The sequence below is a fragment of the Lepidothrix coronata genome, unplaced genomic scaffold, assembly GCF_001604755.1.
Source record: "Lepidothrix coronata isolate B3197 unplaced genomic scaffold, Lepidothrix_coronata-1.0 Scaffold91, whole genome shotgun sequence".
Taxonomy (NCBI): Eukaryota; Metazoa; Chordata; class Aves; order Passeriformes; family Pipridae; genus Lepidothrix; species Lepidothrix coronata.
Window position 1 is genome coordinate 1,298,151 of NW_016690271.1, and position 23,907 is coordinate 1,322,057.

Genomic DNA, 23,907 nt, shown 5'->3' on the forward strand with positions numbered 1-23,907 from the left:
ACCCTGAGCCCCCACAACCACCACAGAGAGGGGCCTGGCCCTGGAACAGGCTGTGCTCCCTCTGCAGCTGAGAAACACAAACCCAGCTGGGTAAAAACTGTGCATCCTCCTCGCTGCCTATTTGAATCAAGATTTAAGCATTTGATCTGGCTTTTACAAACACAGCTTTAAAAATCCCAGAGGGGTTTAAGTGCTTTTCATTGAATAATGAAAGAAAAAAGTGACAGGTGGATGACAGGGAGAAGTCCTCCCGTGAGCAGCCAGAGGGGCTGTGCAGGCCTGTGCTCGGACCCTGACAGCCCCCACCACCTCACTCAAACACCCAGAACTCCACCTCAGGTTTCAACATTCAATTTTATTAACAAAGTGCAAACAGTTTCAAACTAAATCGTACAGCACGGCCAGGGCGGCACATTCACACGGACACAGGGCACGGGCAGCAGGACAGGGACGACACCGGGTACTCACAGGGCCTCATGCTTTGTCACTAACCAGGGGGCAGCTCCCAGAGGGGCTTCACAAGTAGTTGAGCAGCTCAAAATGTAACGAACAGTGGCAAAGAGTTTGGCAATGGGTGCGATTGGTCCATGTCACTGACCGGGGAAACACCTCGTGTGGTGCCTGTTCCACCCCAGCTCTGGAGCCACCGCCAGGCCCCGGGGGTTAAAATGAGGACAGTCCCACGCTCGTGGCTATTCCAGCAGGACACACCTCCCAGGACAGGGCTCAGCACCTTCCCAACAGTTCCTCAGAGCACGTGAGGCTGGCAGAGCCAGCAGGAATGCAACCTGTAGTGCAAGGCCTTCCAAGGTCGTTGTGCCCCAGGGACAGGTTTAAGACAATGGCAGAAGAACCACAGAATGGAGAGCACACACAGCCATCGACAGCAGCCTCGGGCTCAGCTCCAGGGAATGCACACCCCTCTCCCCAGGGATGCAGTGGTGGGTCTTCAGGCCCCAAGCCCACACTCTACCTGCTCCAGACAAAGAGATTCCACTGAAAACCCTCCTGCTGGGGCAGTTTTAAGGATTCAAGCAAATACAGTCTTAGGAGTCAGAACTTCATGTCAGCTGCTTCAACCCAATCAGTTTTGTGCTGATTACAGAAGCATTCAGAACTCAACCTGCCCTCCCTCATTCCCAGACTCCTCATTCCCATTTGGAGCTCAGGGGGGCAGGGCAGCCATGGCCTCCCCCTGGTGCTGCCAAACACAGGGATCAGACTGTACCAACACCCACAGCAGGAGGAGTGTTGGCTCTGTGGCTGCAGCTCCTGGAGCAGCACAGGGAAGGTGCAGCCCCAGGGCTGGCCAAGGAGAACCGTCCCCGTTACCTGGTGGTGTCATCTCCAGGGACAAAGCCGAGATCGTCAGAACTCACTTGGTCGCCATCCGGTAACACCGAGGAGTGTTCTGAGGGTGACACACCAACAGAGCCCAGTCACCTTCACCAGAGGGGCACCAGAACACCAGTGGGTGCTCCCTCCCCTCCCCTGACTCGGCCCAAACTTCACCCCGGGGCAGCTGCAGCCTCCCAGCTTTGATCCACTGATTGGAAGTTAAAGCTTTTACACCAAAAGTGAGACAAGTTTCTGAAACTCCACTGAACTGCTCCAAGCTCACTCCTGCCAATTAAGATGCAAATCCATGTCTAAGGCAGTGGTTACCTCCCTGGAATTAGCCTACTTACAGTGCCAGTGCTGGCACACAGGGAGTTCCAATTCGGAACTGGCACTGTGGGTTTTCCAACCCTTCCCCAGGAGACTCACCTGAACTGACTTCTCAAGGCTAGGAAGAGTCTCCCTTTCCTGTTTTGATCTGTTTTAACTGGTATCCCAAGAGAGGAGTTCCAAATCTTACTGGCACTTGCTTGAGCTTTAACACCTCCACAGCCCCCCACCCCGGGATCTGTACCCCACAGCTGTGTGGGAGTGTTTGGGAGGGGGGGCTTGGAATATCCACCCTACCTTCGGTGGAGGGCTGGACAGAGAAGGCCTGGTTGAACACCTCTGAGGGCGAGGCGGCCTCCTCCTGCTCCTCGTTCTCCGTGTCACATTCGATGTCACTGTCGCTGCTCATTCCCGGCAGGAGATGCAGGACGTGCTTCTGGCACACCCCGGCTGCAAGAGACACCAGAGACACACCCCAGGCAAAGAGGATGGTGAGATCCACGCAGCTCAGTTATCAGACCCTTTCACATGGAAGAGCTCCCAATATCACATCCCCAAGGCTGGCAGGAGGACATGGAGAGCAGCTCCATGTGCTTCCCAGAGCACGGAGGGATCCGACAGAGCAGCAGTACCAGACCACGGCTGGATTTTGCCGGGCAGCCCCACTCCAGAGGAGCAGTTCCCACGTGCCACCAGCTGAGCCCAAGCCCAGGAGTGCACATCTCCCTCCCCTCCAGCTGCAATTCAAAAAATTAAAGTTGCTTTCTGAACACGACCCGTGGGGCAGATGGACCTGCCAGAGCCCTCGAGCAGCACTGCATTTGAGTCACACCCAACAAACAAACGACCCCTCAAAGCAGAACCACAGCTCTTGGTGCCATCAAGGTGGTGGCTTTGGCTGTGCCAGACCTTGGGTGTGCACTGGGCAGTTCTGGGGGAGACACTTTTTACTTCTTAAGAGCCAACACTCATTGCTAAGGAAAAGCCAAGTGAGGGGCCAACTCCACTGCAGCTTTTCCTCTGAAAGGAGAACAGAATTGTAATATTTGCTTCCTGGGGTTTTTAACAATGAAGTATTTGAGGGTTTGAAGCGCTCTCCTATTGGGCTCTGCCCCAGGAGCGGAGCTGCATCACGATCACGCTGCAGTGACTAAGAGCAGAAATTCAGTTTTGTCACTGAGAGACCTTCTGCAAATGCCAACTCCCACACGATCCCGCACAAACTGCAGCTCGAGATGGATGCTGGCACCTTAATATAGGCTTTGAGCTACAATCCAGTCATTGAAATTCAAATCAGTGCAGGGGTGGAAGGCAGGAGAGTTTTAGCAAGATAAGAAAAACTCTTCTACGTGGACTTTCAAAAAAGAAAGGGAAAAAAAAGGCAATATTATTTTTTTCCAGCGTGGAAAGGATGCAGGAAGGGAGGGGGAAAAGTTTCCTCCAAGTCTCTAAGGAAACTGGCTTATGTACCACAACACCCAGCAGGAATGAAGTGCTGGAGAGGTTGGAGTGAGGACGTGGAGGAAGTGACCAGGGGGGTTTGTCCCTGAAGGCAGGAGACTTAAAAGCCAAGGTCACTGACCACTGTTTTAATTAGAAAAGAAATCCTTTTCAAGGCCACTGGACTGGACACCAAAGCAAAGACCTGGAGACAAAAGAAGAGGTACAAAAAGCAGCTGGTTGTCCAGGGAGGGAGGTGGCACCACATCTGCTGCTCCGTGACATCCCCGTTCCTCCACACACAGCAAGGACACACAGCCCCTCTCCTCGTTCACCTTTATTCCACAGCTGCCAAACGTTACAGCAAAGTTCAACAGCCATGAAAGCAGGTTTTGGGGCTTGTTGGCTTTGGGGGGTTTTCCTCCTTTTCTTTCCCCCTCGAGGTCCCAGTGCAGAGGCGGCTCAGCAGAGCCCCAAGTGCTGCCACGCTGCACCCGCCCCCCCCGGCACCCCCGTTACCTTCCTCTGGCCCCGCAGAGGTGCCTTCCGAGGCCATTCCCTGCAGCTCCCCGGGCTCAGAGCTGTTCTCCAGACCTCCTGCCTGTGCCCCTTCTGTCCGACAGCCCTTGGAGTTTGAGCTTGAGAAAGAATTCAGGAGAAACGCAAAACCCCGCGTTAGAAATTCGGCTTGGATTCAGTCACAGAAACAAATCCTTTTAGTGCCACATCCAGTTTTACTCATTGCTTAAATCTCCTGCATACCCACTTAAACTCCCAGCTTGGATTGATTTAGAAATATTTAAAATCTGAAAAAAATTACTCCTCAGACTCTTCCAGTTTTTCTTCCAAAAAAGGTGACTTTAGCTACTTAGAAAGAAATAACCTGAGCACTCCATCGCCCTTTGCTTAGTTGCCCAACAGGGAATTATCATGAAACAGATGAAAAATAAAGGCACAGTGAAAAACATCATCTTAAAACAAGGAAATCAAAAGTGATTAAATCTCAGTCAGAGGATATTTTGCATGGAACAGTGGGAAAACAGACTGGGATGCCTTTCAAATCCAAGTGTCAGGCTCCAGTCACAGCTGATCAAAATAAAAGAAAAAAAACTAAAAAGAAAGAAAAGGAAAAAAGAAAAGACAACTTGTAACCTAGTTATAAACCCAAAAATTAATGTCCAGAGGGAACAGCAGCAAGCAAGTAAACTTCAAAGTAATCTCCCTTTCATGCTACAAGCACCTGGTTTTAGTAGATTGTGGAGTTTTTTGTAGATCAAGGGAAGGTGGGGGAGGAGACAACAGGAGGAAAGAAGAATAAAATCTTTACCCCAGAGCACCAACTTTTCTGGTCTTCTCCACAGCAGCCAAGCCAGTCAGGGCAGAAACTCCCCCGTCGGAATCCGAGCCCTCACAAGGTCTGTCCTCCTTCGGCAGCGCCTCGGCCGCGCCGGCCAGGGCCCGGTGCCGACTGCCCAGCTTGGAGCTGCCCAGGCCACCTGAGCAGAGAGAGCACAGTTGTGACCCTCCATTCCCTCTCTGAGCACCTGAGAGGGGCAAAACACCCGTTCCTCTGTCAGATGTTCCCTCATTTCCACTCAAAGTGAAGCCCTGGCTTCGCCAAACTCAGGAGCGGCACCATCGTACAACTCCTACAGCCCCCCATCCATGGGATTTCTCGAGTTCCCTTCAAGTCAAACCACAGTTTAAACCTGGGTCAGTACTTTTTGATCCAGGATTTTCCCTGAAATATCTTCATTGAGACCAAAAGTAACACCTAACACATCTATTTATGCCCACTGCAAGGTTCTGCTTCCCAGATCGGCTCCCAAAAGGTACAGGAACATTCACTACATTTGGGAAAGGATCCAGTCAAGTTTCAGGGAAACTCCAGATGCCAAATAAAAGACTTATGGAGAAGCTTTTGTACAACAGATGCCAAGCTGTGCCCTGTCACACAAGGACCAATGGCCTGGGTTACCTTCAGGAGTCTGAGTGTCTCCCTTCACACGCAGATTCACATCCCCACAGTCCATGGCTCTCCTCAGGGACAGACTTCCCGCTGCTCCAGAGCGAAGGGGCTTTGCTGAGCCGCTTTTCTTACTGGCAGCTGCAAAAATAGTTTTAAGATGTGACAAGTGTTCAGTCAAACCACTGCAGTATCCTGTCCTTGTGCTTAGGTGAAGCTCCACATTATTCTCATTGCTCATTAACTCCCAGTCCTGCACAAAACTCCTTCCACGGCTTTCCTGTCCAAGACCTGGGCTAGAGGGAAGCTTGGCTGACTATGGATGTGGCCAAGAGTATGCAAGTCATGCTCACTGGCTTTACACTAAGGCATCCTTCACAAAGCTCCATCCACATTCCTTCAGTCAGCACGAGAGTGTAGAGAGATCCAAACCCAAACCCTGGCTTACTTGGATTTTAGAAAGATTTCAAGTTAGTAAATACAGCAAGTCTGTTTAATTTGTGCCCTGGCAAGCACCATGCAACAGCCTCAATTTCACAGCTGGGCCAGACACAGAGCAGTCCCCAGGGAGTGACCCTCAGCCTGGATCAGTTTGACCCTGGGTTAAGCCTCAGAATGTTCTCACTGCATCAGGTGTGTCACTGGCCGTGGAGTAAAGTTTGGGTGAACTCAGTTTCAGTGACATTTACTTCCTCAAAGGCAGGGCAGGGTTACATTTCTGGTGCTTACAGCTGAACCTGAGAATGAGGAACTACACAAGGCCTATTTCCAGATGCTGAGATGTACAAACCACCTGCAAGGGTGACATTTAAATCCCCCCTTTTCCACGCACTTACAATTCCTTATGTAACAACTGGTGACTGAAGACTTTGTCAGCAGTTCCATCCCTATTTCCTGCAGTTTGCTGCAGCTGTCGGTCCCACAGGCAGCCAGAGCCCCCTGCTCGATGGAGAAGAAGCTGGGCTGTCCCTCACCAGAGCCAGCATTGCTGCTCCTCACTTCAGACAGCTGGTTCTTCACATCTGACATTTTGCTTCTGACTTCAGCCATCTGGGTTTTCAGCCTCTTCAGCATCTTCAGGTCGGGCGGCACTCGCCACATGGCCTGGTGCCGCCGCTGGTCCCGGTCCTTCAGGGAATAGGATGAGGCTTCACACCAAGGGAAAAGTTAGAGACCACAGCAGGTGAGTAAAACCATTCTCCAATAAACACAGACATCAATTTTTAACAGCTCATTTGCCCTGCTATAAAAATGAGGGACACAGGTACCCTTCTGTCCTGGTGTGGCACCGTACTGAGGCTGCAAGCACCGCACAGCTACTGGGACAGCAAGGGTTTGTTCCCTGTGATGGAATAAGGCCCCAGAACCTGCCCTCTGGAAGGAACCGGGCTCCCAGTACTGCTGCAGGAATTCTGGTGACACCTGAGTTCACCAACCAGGCTGCCAGTTCATGCCAACTTTGTTACATGTTTTTAGAAAAATTGTTGACTGTCTGTATAAAATTCTTGTACCACCAACATATGTGAGCACAGAGAACTCAAAGAAATCAGAAGCTAGGGAAGGAATTTCCTTAAGTACCTCCCAGCAGAAGATCAGGTCAAGCAGCTAATACCTGAGTAAGTCTCTGTGCTGCTCAGCTGGAATTAGATCAACCTGGATGTTTGTGTGAAGTGTGGTAAATTCTGTGAGTGTTTCACTGCAAATTCAGGTGTTCCAAACCCTGAAGTCAAGTGGCTCTTAGAAACCTTCACCCCAGGAGGTGAAGTCTGGCAAACTCCAAATGCAATAGCAGCTTTCTCTTCTCTGACCAGCCTGAATAAGCTCTGGGCACACTCAAACCTCAAGGGAGCCTCCACACAACGGGTGATTTTGGCTGTGTAACCAGCAGCTAAAGACAACCAGGAGGCCACTCAGCACAACAGGAGAGGTTCACCCTGCCCCAGTGGCACAGCACAAAGTGCAAAGCCCTCCCCTGAACTCCTTTTGTCCAGGGCTTTTTCCAGGCAAAGGAGAGCTGAGACTCACAGTTCATGTGCTGCTCCCCTCTTTTCATCCTTGTCGAAGTGACTTCCATTTTTGGAAATACAGGTTACAGCCACTGAAAATTCATGACTGTTTATGTAACTACATTTAAAAAGCTAATGACAAAGGAACAAAACAAGGGAACAAAGAGTTTGAGTCAGCTTTTACATTGAGTGACACCAGTGGCACTGTGGCAGCAAACCCAAGCATTATTTGTAGCAAAGGGACCATTATTTCTCTGCTGTTCTGGGGAGTCACCAAAGGTTGTTTCAGAACGACCTGAGATGAGATGCTGTGGTGGTGGAGCAGCAGCTCCAAGTGTTAAACATGATAAATGCATTATTGAGGTTTGATTCAGTTTTAATTCTTCACTATCAAAACCAGGGGAAGGAGCAGCCTCCAGGACCAGCCCTGGGTGCAGATTCCCAGCTCTCCTGCCTCTGCTGCACAGGGAGTTCGTTGCTGTTTTCGGTTGAAGGGTCCTAAATGAACCACAAATACCCTTCAAAGTCTTCAATTATTCAAATGCCATCACTATTTTTGGCTCCTGACATTTTGATCCATTCCCCTTCCACAAGCACTCACACGTGCTCTTCTAGCCTCACAACTGCACACATTTTTCTGCTCCTAATTGCCTTTCTCATGCAGAAGTAAATCCCAGGATTTATTTTGTTAGTTTACTCTGTTCTCCAAGTACTCCCAGCCACTCTGGGTACCAAATATGTGCAGGGAGAGGTGGACCTGCTGCCTCAGCAGAGAGCTGCTGTGTGTTGTGTTGGCTTTCAGAGCTAACCCCTTCCAGAAAAGGCCCTTCCAGTCACCTCCCACTGCGCTCTGAGACATTCCCAGGCTGGAATTAAATCATCTGATGCGTGATGTAGTTACCTCTGTTCTGCAGAAGAGAGGGAGGAGGACGTGGCTGAAGGCCCCAGAGGTTTTCCATACCATTCCTGTCTTTCAGATCCAGCAAGTGGATTAAAATTAAGGGATCTATATCCAGCAAACTGCTGCCGGCTGTGGAGCCCAGGGCACTGGCTCCCCGTCGGGAAGGTCTCCCACTGGCACTGGTGTAGCTGTGGCTTGTACCTAAAGAAGAGAAACAGAAGGAATGGGAATGTGTGGGACACAGGGATGCATTATTTCCCGGGCAAAACAAAGAGACAGGGTTATCCAAGCAGATTAAGAATGAACACATTCCATGAAACTTAACAAGACATCGGTGTTTCATGGATTGATGGGTTCTGAAAGCAATCAGATATGCTTCTAATTAAAGTTTAAGATAAAAAGCACAGGGAGGGGGGAAGTGCTTCACTTCCTACCTTTTATGTAAGTCTCTTAATAAATAGATTTGTTAACTCATCAATACAAAGAGCATTTATTTTGAAGACATGCACAAACTTTCTAGGTGTGGTGTGGGTGTCCCCAGTTAAATCAAGAGGGACATTCCCCCTACACAGTGGCCAAGGCTCTCAAAGGATGCAAAGTCTTCAGAGAAAGTAGTTTGATCTGTGAAACTAAATTTGTACAGTTTAGAACAACTCCCTTCCAACACAGCCAGGCTGGAACTAACAGTCAGACTGGAAAACAGGTAAATGCAAGAAGCTCAGGTGAAGAGATCAAGTCAGCTTTTACAAATGCTGTTAAAAATTATGTTCCAAAACCTCCTAAATTTCTACAGTTCCTACAGCCACTGTGCTACTACTCTAAAGGCTCTCCCTGCAGGAGGAGACACACGGGTCCCTTCAACTTCCAAGCTCACAAGAAATTTTCAAGGAGTTATTAAACAGTTAAGGAATTCTGTCTTTCAAGCCCTGGCAGATTTGCACCAGCAGCACAAACAGCACTTCCAGAGAATGGCACATTTGGTAGCTTTGCCATAAATAAATATACTATCATTCCATATAGATATATTTTCCTCAGAATCTTATTAACCTACGACTGTCATCATCCCTAGGTTGCAAGAAATCCTGGAACACTTTCATATTGCATTTAAATTGCAATTCTGCTTCACTTGTGAGGATTCTTTACTTCATTCCCTCCACACTCTTTAGGCTTTGCAGGGCACTAAAATCTGAGTGAACGTGTCACACACTCAGAGGTCACAGAGATACCAGTAAAAATTGCTTCTCAGTTTACTTTTGATGGGAACACAAGGAATTTCAGAGAGGCACAGAGCTGCCCTCCAAACTTATACATCATTTTTAAACCAGCAGAAGACTTTTTCCCCCCCTTTTTTTTATTGAACTGACGAAGTGTTTCTGCTACACTGCAATAATCAGCACAAAGCACATGATGCAGCATTTCCAAAAATAGAAATGCCTGCAGAACACGCAGCTTGGCTTTGCTTCCAAGAAGAAGAGGGGAAGGAATCCAGCAGTGTTTCGCAGAGGTGGGAATTCTGAAGTCTTTTTTTTCATACCTGATGCTCCAGGAGTAGCAGCAGCTGCTGCGTCCTCCACGAGATCTCCCTCTTCCAGCTCCATGGTACTGGTGTATTCCACGTCATTTTCTCCAGACCTTGGAGGATGATTAGGCAGGAAAAAGGAAAATACAACTATTAGCTTTTCTCAGCTCTTGCTAAACGTTGTGGCACAAACCTCAAAACCAACCCAAAGTGCTGTAAATAGTATTTTCTGCATTCCAAGCTACACAAGCTGAACAATGACAGTGTGGAAATGAAATGACTGACTCAACCAAGAGGCCAAAAAGTATCACTCGTACCTAAGACTGCAAAACCTGTCCTGCAAACTTCTATATTTGCACATGTTGTAACACATTCTCATGCTTTAATGAAGATTCCAGGATTTGACATTGGCTCAGCCAAGGGTTTTGAATTCTCCATTTTAAGCACCTGTCCTTATTATCACTCTCCTGCTGCTACAACACTTCCCAACACCAAACCTCTCTTTTCTTACAGTGCTGAAACATTTCTCAGGAGTGTTTTGGGAAAGAACCTTCACAGATCATCACTTGTCAAAGACAAATGCAACACTGAAATAAAGAGATCAGGAAGATGGTAACTAGCTGACCAAAAATTCAATGTTTAGTGTTAACTCTGAGCTGTTTCCAGTGTGGGAAGCACCTCTCACCTTGCACTGGAATCCCACATACCCCACAGCTGTGATACAGCAAATGAAACCACTTCCACTGGAATTAGGATGATTGCCCTGGGACATAAAGTGATGACCTGAAAGGCATTTGAAGTTACTCACATAGTTTCTTCATCTATATCATTCTCTTCAGTGTTACTGGTTGCTGTTGAACTTGCTGAGGAGCTGCTGCCATCCAGGTGGTTCACCTCATCTTCCCCAGCAAGGTCTATATCCAGGTCACCATCTGAGAGCTCGTGCTGCAGGGAAAACAGCGAGGTTTTGGATAAAGGAACATGTTGGTTGCACCTTGATGCATCCCCCAAAAGCTGTGAACAGAAACTCTCCCCAGGGTCATCCTGTCACACAGAAGGGTCTCAAAGCACAGTAAGGGCTGTAACAGAAAAGCTGGATTTTTCAGCTGGAATTTGGAATTTTTTTTGTGGAGGGATCCATTAGCTCTGTTCTGGAACAACTCTCACTGACAGCTCTCGAGTGTGTCATCTCCTATTTCCACACCAAGGATAATAAATCTAATTTACAATTCAGGAGTTCCCCTGTGTTTCTGTTGCTGTCCTATCGCAGAAAGCTACAAACAGAAAGGCAGGACACAGAAAAATTCCTACATTCAAGTCTTCCTGCTGGGTCTTCTCCTCCTCCTCTTCCTTGCTCTCCCGTGCTAATCCTGGAGCAGAGAAGTTCTCCAGCAGAGCTTCAATGCTTTGGCCAGGTTTCTTCGACCTTGTTTCTGACCCATCATCGTTCTGGGGACTGAGATGAGTGTCTGGAGGTGAAACCCCTCGTGACTTCTGGGTCCGGGACAGTTCGATTGCAAGCCTCTGAAATGTCCCAAGGAGGCACAAAAATAAACAGAGAAAACAATAATGGAGCATCACCATCAAATCCATAAGTTTGGTGACTTGCATTGATACTACTTTAATAACACCAATATCAAACTCCCAATAGACACAACTGACAATCGTGAATATTGTAACCTAAACCAGGTAATTAATTACTGGTCAGTTAAAGGTGATTTTACATTGTCACACCTTTCACTTACTTCTTTAAGGTTATTTATTTGTTGGATATAACTTGTCTGAGCTGCCTCCAGCTGAGCAATGTACCAGTGCTGATCTCTGCACTTCTGGAAGAAGGTTGGGGAGCGCACTTGGAACCTTCAAAGGAATGTTGGAAAAGGTTTTTATGAGGGTTTTTGTTAGGTCTGTGTTTTGGTGTCCCCTCCTTCCTCCAAAAAGCCCTGGAGAAGAACATCTTAAAACCTAAAATCTAGTGATGAAATAAACTTAACAGAAAACTTAACAGACATCAGGTGCTTCTGTGCTCAGTGTCCTGAACCCCCTGACTGGCAGCAGGGAGAGTTCTGTAGGAGAGGGAGTTCCTCACAAACCAACACTAACAAAATTCACACACTACAGACAATATCTGAAGCAGATGGATGCAGCTCCTACATTTTCTCCTAATATAACAGTTCCCAGTGACTGCATCAGTTCTCTTAACTTACAGACTCTCTTTATTCCCAGAGCTCTCCTATGCTCACTACAGCTGTTTCTAAAGAGTGGAGAAAACACCCTTTTCCTTCAATTCCATGAGCTACAGATCTCTAACCCTTATTAAAGGTTAGAGGGTGAAGGTTCTTTCCTTAACTTATTAAAGTCAGGAGCAGCTACTCCTCAAAATACTTCAAATTTCCACAACTCCCTTTGGCAACTTCCTTCTCTGAAGCCGCTGACAGTGAAATCCATTTGTGACAAGACACATTTTAAGCTCTGCTCCCAAATTCTCTCCTGTTTCAGCAGCAGAGGTGACACTGAGCCCCCCAGAGCTGCCCCCTCACCTGAGGATCACGGTGTCGTTCTGCCTGTTCAGGTAGCCCTCGTTGGCCAGCAGGTCCAGGCGGAAGAACCTGTTGTAGCCCCAACACTCTCCGACTTCAAAGTCGGAGGCGAACTCGCGGATGATGTTCTTGGTGGGGTCGTTGGTGGACTGGTGAACCATCTCCACACGGTACTCGTACCTGCACAGGGGCCAGGGCCAAAAGAAAGGAGTCAGGGCTGCTGAACGGGTCAGGTTTAGCACTTGCACTTCCCAAGAGGCTTCTCTGCCCAGCTGAACGGCCTTAAAATAACACTGAAACAGTGCAAGGGGGAAGAAAGAGCAAAAGGGAGCAGAGTAAACTCTGGGACTGAGCACTGAGACAGATACTCCTATCAGTTGTTTTGCCAACTTGCTTTCTATCTTGAGAAGCAACTTTAAGTTATCTTTGGGAGCAATTCAAAGCTCAGTGAACAACACAAGTCCCACCATTCTTTCCAAGAGGGCTCTGCATCAATCCCTGGCAACACCACAGACCTTGAGGCCATTCTCAGCAAACACCAATAGAAAAAATACCCAAAGTCTGTTCTTACTACAGGTTTACTTACTTGGATGTCTCTGGCAATCCAGCAGACAGCTCCAAGAACACAGACAGGTAGTAGCCCCTTACTACTCCATTTCCATCCTTCAAATAAAATTGAGAAATTAATTAAAATAAGAAAAAAAAAATCAGAAAAAAAAAAACAAGACACCTTGGTATAGAAGGTTTAGAAAAGTTTAGAAAAACAGCTTCAAATGACACTGAATTTGCAGAAGGAATCTACTCTGGATGTTACACTTGTGATTTTTAGTCTTCAGTGACCTCCTACTCTAACATGAATCAAGGAATTTGCAACTGGAAGCATATCCACAGTAGTATTGATATATCAGATACAGATCTCAAGGCAAAACTTTTATTATTCTATTAACACTTTAGGGTTTTGATTTAGTGGAAGTCTGAATAGACAAACACTTGTCAATGTATCAGAAAAACATTATTTCAGGTCAAGCATTAGTTCTGAAATATTTTACACACAGCCACATTTCACAGCTACTTAATTTTTGAGAAAAAGAGCCATTTCTTCAGGAAAAAAAACCCCATGCAACATGAAAAAGTTAGAGCAGTTAACTGAGAAACAATATTAGAGTCACCAGAAATCAAGAAGAAGTACAGCAAAACCTCCATCACACTCACCTGGATTGAGGACGAAGAATGGCTCAACTTCAATCCTCCAGGTTGAAGGAACATTTCAACTTACCATTGAAAAAATAGATTTTAATGCCTTCTGACAGCACAACTCATGCAGCCAATCCTGAATTCACTGATAACCTACACACCTTTCTGTCCCTGCACTGCAAGAACACAGTTCTGGGCACATGTGGGTGTAAAGAATGGAGCCAGTTCTCTGAGGATGCCCCAGAAATCACTGACAGACACAACTGGTGCTCCACCACCAAACATCTATTTCTGCAGACCAGGACTGTAAAAACATCCCACCCTGTGGGTTAACATTCCAACATGGACAAAGCTACTGCTTCAGAAATTGGAATATTCAGCCCACTGAAAGGACTTTAGTTCATTACACACGTTTTAAATGCCCAGCTTGAGAACTGGATGCACAGTGAACAACTAACACCTTGTCCTCCTCCCACCTTCCCCAATAAGTGATGTTCATGAACAAAGAGTAAGTTTTTCTACACCTCATTTCTGCAAGAGACATTTGCAAATAAACACTGAGACATAAAGGGCAGAAATAGCTATTAAAATTTCTCTGCCATATTGGTAAGCCCCATTTTTAACTGCTTTTAAATCAACCAGGTTAACTGCAGGGAGAATGTTCCTGCTGGAGAGCTGGAGGCAGAGAATTCTCCAGAGTTGGTGATCAACTCTACAACCTTCTGATGTTCTTCCCCTGCAGCTTTTTATGGACAACATAAGTGATGATTCCTGACAGGAGAAGCCTGGGAATGCTGGTGAAGTGTCTGGGATGGGGTGACAACTCCAGTAGAAGACAGAACTCACCGGATAAACCTTCAGTCTCCAGCAGAGCCCCGACACCTGCAGGGGTGGGCTGTACACGGGGTCCGCTCGCTGGCGCAACGTGCTGTGGGGGAAGGAGGAAACACCTGATTTTGGGACAAAGCGGAACCTTCCCTGGGACCTTGAGCTGCACAAACAACTCCACTGTTCCATTCCACAACCATCCTTCTTGCTGCAGGAGCATGGAGCAGCATGTGAGCTAAGTGTCCATCCAAATCTATGTACTCCTCCTAAAATCGTCCCATTTTTATTTAAAAAAGAAAAATAAGTAATTTTCTTTTATCATGAGAAATCTTTCTAGCAAGCAGTTTAGCTGGGGTTGATTGTTCACCTGGCAAACAAGAGATTTTTTAATGGAATTCCAAGATCCAACAGTTTTCTGTAGAGACTATTCTGTGTTTTAAATAACACTGCTCAGGGAGGGAAGACATGGAAGAAGGTTCCCAACATTCACACTAATTTAAGATAAATTCTTACCTGAAGTTTTCCAAGACAAACGTAGTTGAGTCATAGGCTGGAACCAATTCACTGCGGGGGAAGGAATAAATATATGACAGTGGAATAACAGGACATTAAAAATCCCAACTTTTGCAATCTGCAGAATCATTTTAGATAATTTGGGTCAGCAGAGCCACTGGGTTATTGTGGTATCATTCCATCTATAAGCTTTCTCTCCAGTACCTCTCTATGTGATAGCACACAACAATAAAACTAATATTTATAGCAACCAGAAGTATTTAAGAGGATTTGCCCTTTTACCTGTGCTGGCTAATAATCTCCTAATGTGGTGAATTTTTAATGTAAGGCTCCCTGGCAGCTCTAGAAGGGATGAAACTGTTGGTGGCTGAAAGCACAACATTTAAAGTTTGTTTCAGACCACCTTGGTGCCATTAAAAAATGAACATTCAGAGTTAAATCATGACAAGGCCAAACTGATTTCTCTAATTATTGAGACTTCTTTTACTTTCAGTTTTTTTGAGGTATTTTTCAGGCAGCCTAAACTGCACAGGCTCCCACAGAACCCAGCAGCAGCAGCTCTCTCCTCACGAAGAACTGTGCTATGAAGTGATTTTGGCTGGATATTCTGAATTAAGGTGACCTGCAGAGGCATCTCATGAGAGCCTTGCAATTATACACTGAGTGACCCAATAATAAGAGAAAAAAAAAAAAAAAAAGGACAAATCAGTAAACTAAGTGTAAAAGAGAAAAAAAAGAGCTGGAACCCACTGTCCTGAGTCCCCAGCAGGGACTGCAGACAAAATAAGCCCTGCTGGAACAGGGCTACTTGCAGCACAGGTTACCAGGAGGAGTAAGTTGAGCAGATACTCTGCTGTAAGAGACTTTTAAACATGATTTTAACAAGCAAAACAAACCTTTATGAGAGGGTTGCCAAGCTCAGACTACAAACAGCACAGAAATGCAACACTGACCTTGTGAAGTCTGGGGGGACAGGAGTGGTGACAAAGGAGGCCATGGGTTTCCTATGGACCTGCTGGAACATCATCAGGATCTCTGAGCTCTTGGATATCAGCTCGCTCTTACTGCAGGATCGTAACTACAGGGGGAAAAAGAAGGAAAAAATCCTTAGGTCAGTAGAAAACAAAGGTTTTGACCGTTTTTGCTTTTAAACAAATAAATTGCACTTGTGTCACAGCTTCAGAAAGTTTACCCACAACACGACGTGAAATGGAGCTTGGAGGTTTTGGTTGTTTTGTTTCTGAAATTCTACAATGACAGGTACAACAACCATGTCCTTCACTTAGGTTAAACCAGTTTATATATAACTTTATAGTTTTATAGGATATTGTTATTAATCCCTGTACTAGTTTATCAAGCAACAGAACACCTTTGATTACTCCTAGAAGACAAATGTGTTTTTAAGAAGAGATTGTGCAAACTAAGGCCACTTAAATGAAAAGGTATCCTTGAGAAACACCCATCAATTAATAGTTTCAAAATAAAAAAGTAAATAAGAAAGGCCAGCTGGGAAGGGATCTGTGTAACACAACATTCCATCTCTTCTCATAATCACCTGATGTTCTACTTCTTGAAGCAGAGTTTCCAGAAGTTCAGTTTCTTGAGTAAGTGATGTCTTTTGACCTGTTTAAAGAAAAGACATGTTTAAAGAAAAACAACACATACTCACTGGATTTTAAGAAACTGCACTTCTCTTTCTTCTTTTTTTTTCTTTTTTTCCACTTGGACCTGCCCCAGAACACACTTAAAGGATTTCTAAATATACCAAGGTTGATTGAGAAAGCATTTGAAAAGCAAGTCTAGGGTTTTAATTAGAGCTGTAGTGAAGAACTCACTTGAGGTTAAGGTAATAATGAAACATTCTGTGTCCCAGAAAAGGCAGGTTTGTTGTTTTGGGGGTGCTTTTTGGACAAAAAAAAAGCAAGTTTGACTGCACTTCTGATTTTTTTTTTTAACATTAAAATGAGTATGTATTACAAAGATGGACTCCTTGACCAACATAAATAATGGTGAAGGAAACACTTTAGTTGAAAGGTACTAAAAACATCTTCCAGCCAGATGGGAATGTTCTCTAAGTTGTTATAGAGGAGTTTGTAACAGAATATAACCAGGTTATGTCTAACAACTTAGAACTGTATCACAGTAACTACTTAATTAACCAAAGGCTTTGCTGGAGGTGGAAGTTTCCTGCCAGCAGTTAACACACTTAACTCCACAAAGTGTGTAAGGACTCACATTCCCCGGGAAAGAAAGTTTCCCAATGGATTTACACATTGTTAACACATTTCTCCTACCCCTAAAAAAGGCCAAAAACCCCTACCCATTAAAGTGATAAGCTTATTCTTGAGCTGAGTGTCCAGCCTGGCAATCATCATCTCCACGGCGTTGCGGATCTCCCGCACTCGCTCGTCCTTGGCGCTGCGCACGGCCTCCACATTCCTCTCCTGGAGCAGGAAAAACATCCATGAAAACATTCACTCACACACTGACTCCGCTCTCTCAGATCCCAGAAATCCCTGAGTCTCCCTCCAGCCCTATGGAGAAGACAAGTAAATAAGTCCCAGTCCTGCTGAAGCCTGAATGTTTGGAATAAAACAACAGGAACGTGGTTTTGAGTAAACTGCATTCCAGGATGTTCCTGGTACAGCCATGATTTCACTGGATCCATCAGTGTGCCCTCTGCTGGGTGCCCAAAGGTTAACAGGGAAGCTGAGCAACATTTTCTCATTACACAGGGATTTGTCATGTGGGGATTCTTTATATCAAAATTTGAAAGTGCAACCAGCGGTTTCTCTGCTGGAATTTGAGCAGCACAGGAAAGTTCTTTGTGGTAACAAGAGTAGTGTGATAAAAAGAGCTCCTTCTCCCTGGCAGGTGAAGGCCACAAACTCTCAATATTTTACAAACACAAGTGGTGATACAACAGTCACATCTGAGCTGGAGCAGAGCTCACCTACCACAACAACAACCTGAACAGCACAAGCAAAAAAATCATACAGAAACTTGTTAAAAACCCCTGATTTTATTTGCACAAAGATCACACATTATAAATATAACTGCATTCAGCAGAATATAAAAGATAATCCTTCCTGGGATATAAGAAACTGCACTGAATTTGTGGAATTCCCACTGAAACTTCAAAGCTGAATGTGCTGATATTTGGATGTCTGACACATTTAACCCACAGGGAAGAGAAAAGTACACAAACAAATCTCCAACTGGTGAGCTGCTCTACAGCCCATCCTGGAGGCTCAGATATGCTTCCAGTTTATTATTTTGAAGAAAGGAAAATGAGCTCTGTTAGAATAAAGCATTTTTCTACCTGTTTAGCATGGCAGACTGCACTTCTGGAAGTGAAGAACTGGGCAACTCCAGCTTTTAACCAGCACACCCCAAAAGAAAAATCCCCTGTTACTGAACTCTAGCAACCACAAAACATTCTCAATTCTGGTTTTGACCTTATCACATTGTGTAAAAAGAGTATAACTAATAAGTAAAAACATCTCTCTATGGGATAATCTCACAACTGTCCTGGAACAGCTTTTCAGAGGTACTGAAAACCCCACGAACACGACATGGTGGATTAACTACTTCCACATCCCACTTTTCAGCTGTCCTTTGCCAAGGGAGTACCACAGGCAAACTTCCTCACCACTTCTTGCACCAAACTGATCAACTCCATGAGCCTCCTCCTGAGCTTTGCCACTTCCTCGTTCACCTTGGTGACGTGCTGCTCATAGATTTCTGCCAGTGGCTTAAAAGTGTGTCCTCCGTGCTGTGCAAAGAGAAAAAAAAAGGGGGAGGAGGAGAAGGAGGTGGTGAATAATAAAGCATCTCTTTTTCACTTTATTCCACTCCTATTAAATTCCTGAAAGAGAGGGGAAGAAAGCCTCTGAGTGTATCACTCATCCTGGAAAACTTCCAGAGCAGATTGTATGTAGGAAGTCTGTCTTTCACTTCCCTTCTTAAGAAGTCATGAATTTGGCTTTCATTCCATCAAAGCTTCCTGTCAAGAGTTATTTGGAGTCTCAACAGTCCTCCAAAAATAAACTGCTTCATTCACTGTGCAACCCTCTAACAAATCAAATAGCGATTGAAGTTTTATTTTTATTATTAAAACATCCTTCCCAAACAAAGGCAGCTCTGTTAACCACTTGTATTCCAAACAGGACCAGCTGCTTCTCCTTGAAATGTGCAACTGAACGGATAAACACTGTGATGAAAAACACTGTGATGAAAAAAAAGCTGTGCTACAGCTTTGAAGATAGTCAGGATTACAGGCCAGGACAATTAAATAATGTGTTATCTGCATTTTCTGAGCAAGGCTTCTTCCTTTGCCCAAAAAACCCTCATAGCCACACAGAATTTGTGTAAGGTAACTGTGAGCTCCTTTTGGCAAAAATTCCATTTCCTTCTCTAATTATGAACAGGAAGTATCAGGTTTCACAGCCAATGTTATTAAATTACAAGTACACGTGCAACTGCAGTATTTTCACGGCAATCCAACAGCCACAACAACAGTTTCACAGCATTTGTAGTTTTTCAAAGCTGCTGCCAAACACAAAGCTTGCAGCCTCTCAGTGTGTGTACATGAGCAAGTCTCCTCTCACCATTCCTCCCCAAAGTGCACACTGGTGGCAGATGCACTTCTTGCAGGTCCAGCAGAAAACACTGAGCTTCTCGTGATGATTTTCACACCTTAAACAAAAAAAAAAAAAAATACACTTTTCATCAACAGGAAATAGCTGTGAATTTTCTACAAACTCAATTTAACTTTTTCACTTGTTTTGCCACACAATACTGAGAGTAAAGCACAAAACATATTTGCAAGAAGAACACTTGTATTCAGTAAAAACCTTTTGTAAAATAAATGTGGCTTTTAGTATTCTCTCAGGAAGCACTTCACAGAAAGTACATTACTAAAATTGGATTTCTACCCAGCAGATAAAGGATATCAGCATGGAATCAAGCTCAGAATTTTAGAAGTTCATGCTACACATTATTAAAAACCTAATCATACACTACCTAAAGTAACCACAGAAATGGCTCACAAGCTTTTAGGACAAGCTGAGCTTTGTCATTTCTCAAAATTTCAGGAACCCTAGGAAAACAGTATCTCAGAAAATACAGGAAGCTCCAAAGACAAAGAAGGAGAATGAACACCAGTAGCATGACAGAGCAATATCAGTGCTTTTGGGGGGGGACTTTCTGTATTTTCTTTGCTCTCCAACTGGGTTTATCAATTACATTTTCAGGACTAGAAGACAGCTCAGAACAGCTTCCCTGCTGTTACGTGCTGAGATACCAAATCAGCAGGCACAGTCTTACTGGGACCTACTGCCAAATGAACAAGCCATTGAGATAAGACTTATTTCAGATATCTGGTCACTGAGAAGGGTTGAGAGCCTTTAGAAGTATTCCTGCCCTTCATGTTTCCCCCATCTTTCATTTTAAATGTGTCGAGTAGAACCAGAAATAGCAACTTTCTAGGCAAAGACACCGAAGTGTGACAGAAACGACAGCACAACTCAGCTTTTCAGCAAGTGAGAGTTATCAGCTTGTTCCCTGATAACTAAAATCCCACTCCTGTAAGGCAAACCACGGAACACTTTATGCAGAGAATGCTCCATTTACTTGTCCTTCTCGTTCTCTTCATGCTTGTTGAGGTTGCAGAGCTGGAGTGTGTCGAGCTGCTGGGTGACCTCCTCTGCCCAGCGACAGTTGACGAGCTCCCGGAGCTGCAGTGGGGCCCTGCAAGAAGCACAGCAGAGCAGGAGCAACAGTGTGGCTCCAGGAGAGAAAGGAAAAGCACCGAAGGGAATTCTCAAGTTCTACACTACCAGAAGAGTCACAGGCAAAAAAAAAAAAAAAAAAAAAAGCAGAAGTTGTATTAGTTATTTCAGGAAAAAAAAAAAAAAAGAAATTTTTAAGTCGATTTGCCCGTTTGGGGGCTGGGGAGAGGTGGGAACACAATGAACCACCCCAGAGGGCCATACAGAGCAGCTGCCTGATATCATACAAATTACAGTACAAAAAAAGGACACAGTTCAGTCTGAACAGTGAAGCTTCTGGTCTCTGACTCTTATAAGAAAAATATAAAGAGTTCTAAGAGGAATTCCATCTAGTTACTCTTACTACACAAACCACATGTACTGAAAACAACAGTGTCACAAGATCTTAGCCTGTCACAGAACTAGAATGTATTTTACAGCAAGTGTTATACCTGGGCCAATTTTTATAGTACCAGCAGCCAGGTCTCCAAAAAGAAAAAAAAAAAGTAATCAAGCTTATAAATTTAATGCAACCTGCACTGAAAAAAAAAAATAAAATAAAATCAATCCTAACAGGACAGTACAGCCAATTCCTGATGATTTGTTTCTGATATTAAAAATACCTTACCTGCAATGAGGGCACTGAGCTCTTTGTTCAGTCAGCCAACGCTGTGATGGAAAGAGGAAAAACCTTTTTAAAGGGACTGTAAGAAAAGAATTGCAGGCAAGTGCATTCTATCATTAATTAGGAGTTATTTATTTTTATTACAGTCTTCTTCTATTTTTTCCTTTTATTAGCAGATTTAACTGTTTAACCACTTAGTCACAGAAGAAGCTGCTATTTGTACCTTAGTAACAAGCAAGCACTTTTCTTAGATGTCAAAGGTGCTTCAGTCAAAATTACACAGAGAATTCTGAGATACTAAATACTGCATTAGAAACCACCCACTTGGCAGATTCCTGGAGTCTCAGACTAAAGAGTATGTTTCAACAGAGGAAACCAAAAGGTACAAGAAGCCTATTTTTCAGTCTAATTAGTCTTCAAGGTAACTTATTCCTTCCTATTTATAGGCCAATTAAATACCTGCAGTTCAACGACCAAATCCACAAGGACCTGTGAACGTTTCTCTTCCAGAAAGCTCCAGAGACAAACAGCTGAGCAAAGAACTTCACCTGCCCACTACAACTCACAAGTGTAAGAGCTCAGCAGTTGATGGGCTTGTATTTGTCAGCTCACTACTACATTTAAAGATTCTCATGAATAATCTCTCACCACCCAGCAACAATATGTCATCCAACACTCTTAATATGCAGCACAAATCCTTCACCTACAGTTCTTGTCAGAGCTTTCAAAGCAAAGGATGAATGTCTGTTCCAGTTTCTGGAAATACTACTTGGAGGGCTGGAAACCTCAGTTGAACCTTCTCCTGCTACACCAACACATAACTGCAGCTGGTTTGGAACTGAGGTGTTATACATTGGTAACCATCACCTTAAATTAACTGAGATTCTGGTGGTGCCCCAGACTCCTCTGAGAAGGATTTAGCCCCTTCTGATCACATCACACTGGTCTGATGAACATTATAAATCATCCCCAGGATACAAGAGGTGATGTTAGGACCTTCCCAGATGCAAAGTCAGCATCTGATTCCTGTCCCAACTTTTGTCTTCCACACAGGCACCACAGACTCTCAGGAGATGCTAAAGAAGGAATCATTGTGGGTCTCTTCCTTAACAGCACTTATTCCAGATGGTCCCTATAATTAGCACCATGGAACGCAATGCACAGCCCGCCTAGTTTTTCCTCAGGGTGTTATAAAAGTGTTTGAAAGGGAAACTGAGGAGCACAGAGGAGGAAAAAGGAATCCTTGGAACTCCAGGAAAAGGAACAAGAACGTTCTCACAAGATCAGCCGGTTTTCAGCTCATACATTTGCAAAAATAAGCTGTGAGAAGCGAACTCACCCGGATGCAGCTGAAGCAGCACAGCTTGGAGCAGTGGGGGCACAGGCGAGCATCCCGCAGCTTCTCCATGCAAATAAAACATCGGAACACCTCGGCAATGCTCTGCAAAGGGGGGATTATCACCATTGTTAAACCACAGGCTTTCAAACACATCAGAGTTGCCTTTGTTTTCCAGGCAGAGCGCCAGGCTTTGCTTCAGTTCCACCCCAAACAGCACATCCCCGAGCGAGGCACCACCTCGACACCAGGGCTCTCCTCCTCTGCACCATTTCATATCCTCCTTCTTCAAGGAATAGTTTCTGTGTTTGCCTCATCTTTTTTTTTTTTGGAGCAGGCCTTCCTGGGGCCAGGCTATCATTCCTGCTTGAGCTCACCAGGGATTGAACAGTTGCCAGAAGAAGCTGTGCTGCACCTGCAGGCGCTGCACCCACCGGTGTCACTGAACAGGCACCAAACTAATTCAAAACCATGGTAAGTGCAGGTATGTGACACACAGAATGCTAATGAGAGGGACTGAATTGAATGGCACTTTTTTTTTTTTTACTTTTATAAGATCTACATTCTTTTATGGTCTACCATTAGCTCTCTTCCACCCTATTTAACCAACCTTGGGTGATAAAAATGTAACCCAACCTATTTTTGCTACACCCATTTGAAGAGAGAACCCTTCTGTTCTACAATACAACCACCTCACCTCTCTCCATTCCCCAAACGAGACAGGTATTTTGAAAGCAATGTTTGCTTTACATATTGACAGATTTTTAACTGATAAAGAATGTCTACATTCTGCATTATACAGGAGTCATGGTTTTAACTACGGAACTTTCAAAGGTTCTTCAGGAGGGTTAAATTTTTCCCCACAGTATTGAAATTACGAATCAGCACAAAAGCAAGATGCACATTCAATTTACAGATATCACAATAGGTCGTATACATTGCCTTCTTTAACAGGGGCAAACCATTGGAATGCAAAACACAGCAGGTTGTCACAGATGGTCTTTCAAACCCTTCTCCGGTCTGGCTGCTCTCAGCCCACAGCAGGTGTGCGAGCTGCTGGGCTACAGAGAGCCCTGCCCGGTGCCAAGGCGGGCTGTGTGTGCGCCAGGTCTCCATCCTTCCATCCGTCCCTCCATCCACCTCCGGAACTGGCACCCGCGCTGCTCCCGCAGCTCATTTCCTCCCACATCCCCACCTGCTGCCTCCCTGCGCACCCGAGCCGCTGCCGAGCGGCCTTTTTTTATCCCCCCCCTCACACCGCGACAGAGCCCCCGCCGAGGGGTGAACCGGGCAGGGCGGGAGGAGCCCCTGAGGGCAGTCCCTGAGGGCAGTCCCTGAGGGGACCCCTGAGGGGACGCGCGCGCCGCCCGCTCGCCGCTCACCTCCACGCTCTGCTCGTCCATGGCTGCGGCCCCGCCGGCGGCGGGCGCGGGGACGCCTGTCCCCGGCCCTCTCTCTCCGTGCCCGGGGTAAGGAGCGGAGGCTCCGCGGGGTTTGAGGAGCGGGCGGGCGGACGCAGCGCCCCAGCCCCGCGCCCCGGCCCGGCCGTGACCGCGGCAGCGCGGCCGCTCCGCCCCGCGCCCACAGTGCGCATGCGCGG

The 23,907-nt window shown here is 45.6% G+C and overlaps 1 protein-coding gene across 3 annotated transcripts; it reads right to left on the reverse strand.

Annotated features, from left to right (window-relative positions):
* Positions 1-335: 335 nt before the first annotated feature.
* On the reverse strand, positions 336-23,823 carry TRIM37 (tripartite motif containing 37). Of its 3 annotated transcripts, none has more exons than XM_017821657.1 (25): positions 23,690-23,823; positions 22,311-22,412; positions 20,975-21,015; positions 20,210-20,326; positions 19,186-19,273; positions 18,228-18,350; positions 16,896-17,019; positions 16,131-16,198; positions 15,529-15,653; positions 14,576-14,626; positions 14,081-14,162; positions 12,627-12,703; positions 12,041-12,220; positions 11,246-11,360; positions 10,812-11,024; positions 10,309-10,445; positions 9,516-9,613; positions 7,982-8,182; positions 6,049-6,222; positions 5,087-5,215; positions 4,436-4,604; positions 3,628-3,746; positions 1,966-2,118; positions 1,333-1,411; positions 336-973 (listed from the first exon to the last, which is right to left on the reverse strand). In XM_017821657.1, the coding sequence occupies exons 1-25, from the start codon at positions 23,708-23,710 to the stop codon at positions 970-972; spliced, it is 2,790 nt and encodes a 929-aa protein (XP_017677146.1). In that variant the 5' UTR covers positions 23,711-23,823; the 3' UTR covers positions 336-969. The 3 variants fall into 3 exon arrangements, with proteins under 3 accessions (XP_017677146.1, XP_017677144.1, XP_017677145.1); XM_017821655.1 differs by having other exon boundaries at positions 5,911-6,222; positions 23,690-23,822; XM_017821656.1 differs by lacking the exon at positions 23,690-23,823 and adding an exon at positions 23,522-23,543 and having other exon boundaries at positions 5,911-6,222.
* Between the last annotated feature and the right edge of the window lie 84 nt (positions 23,824-23,907).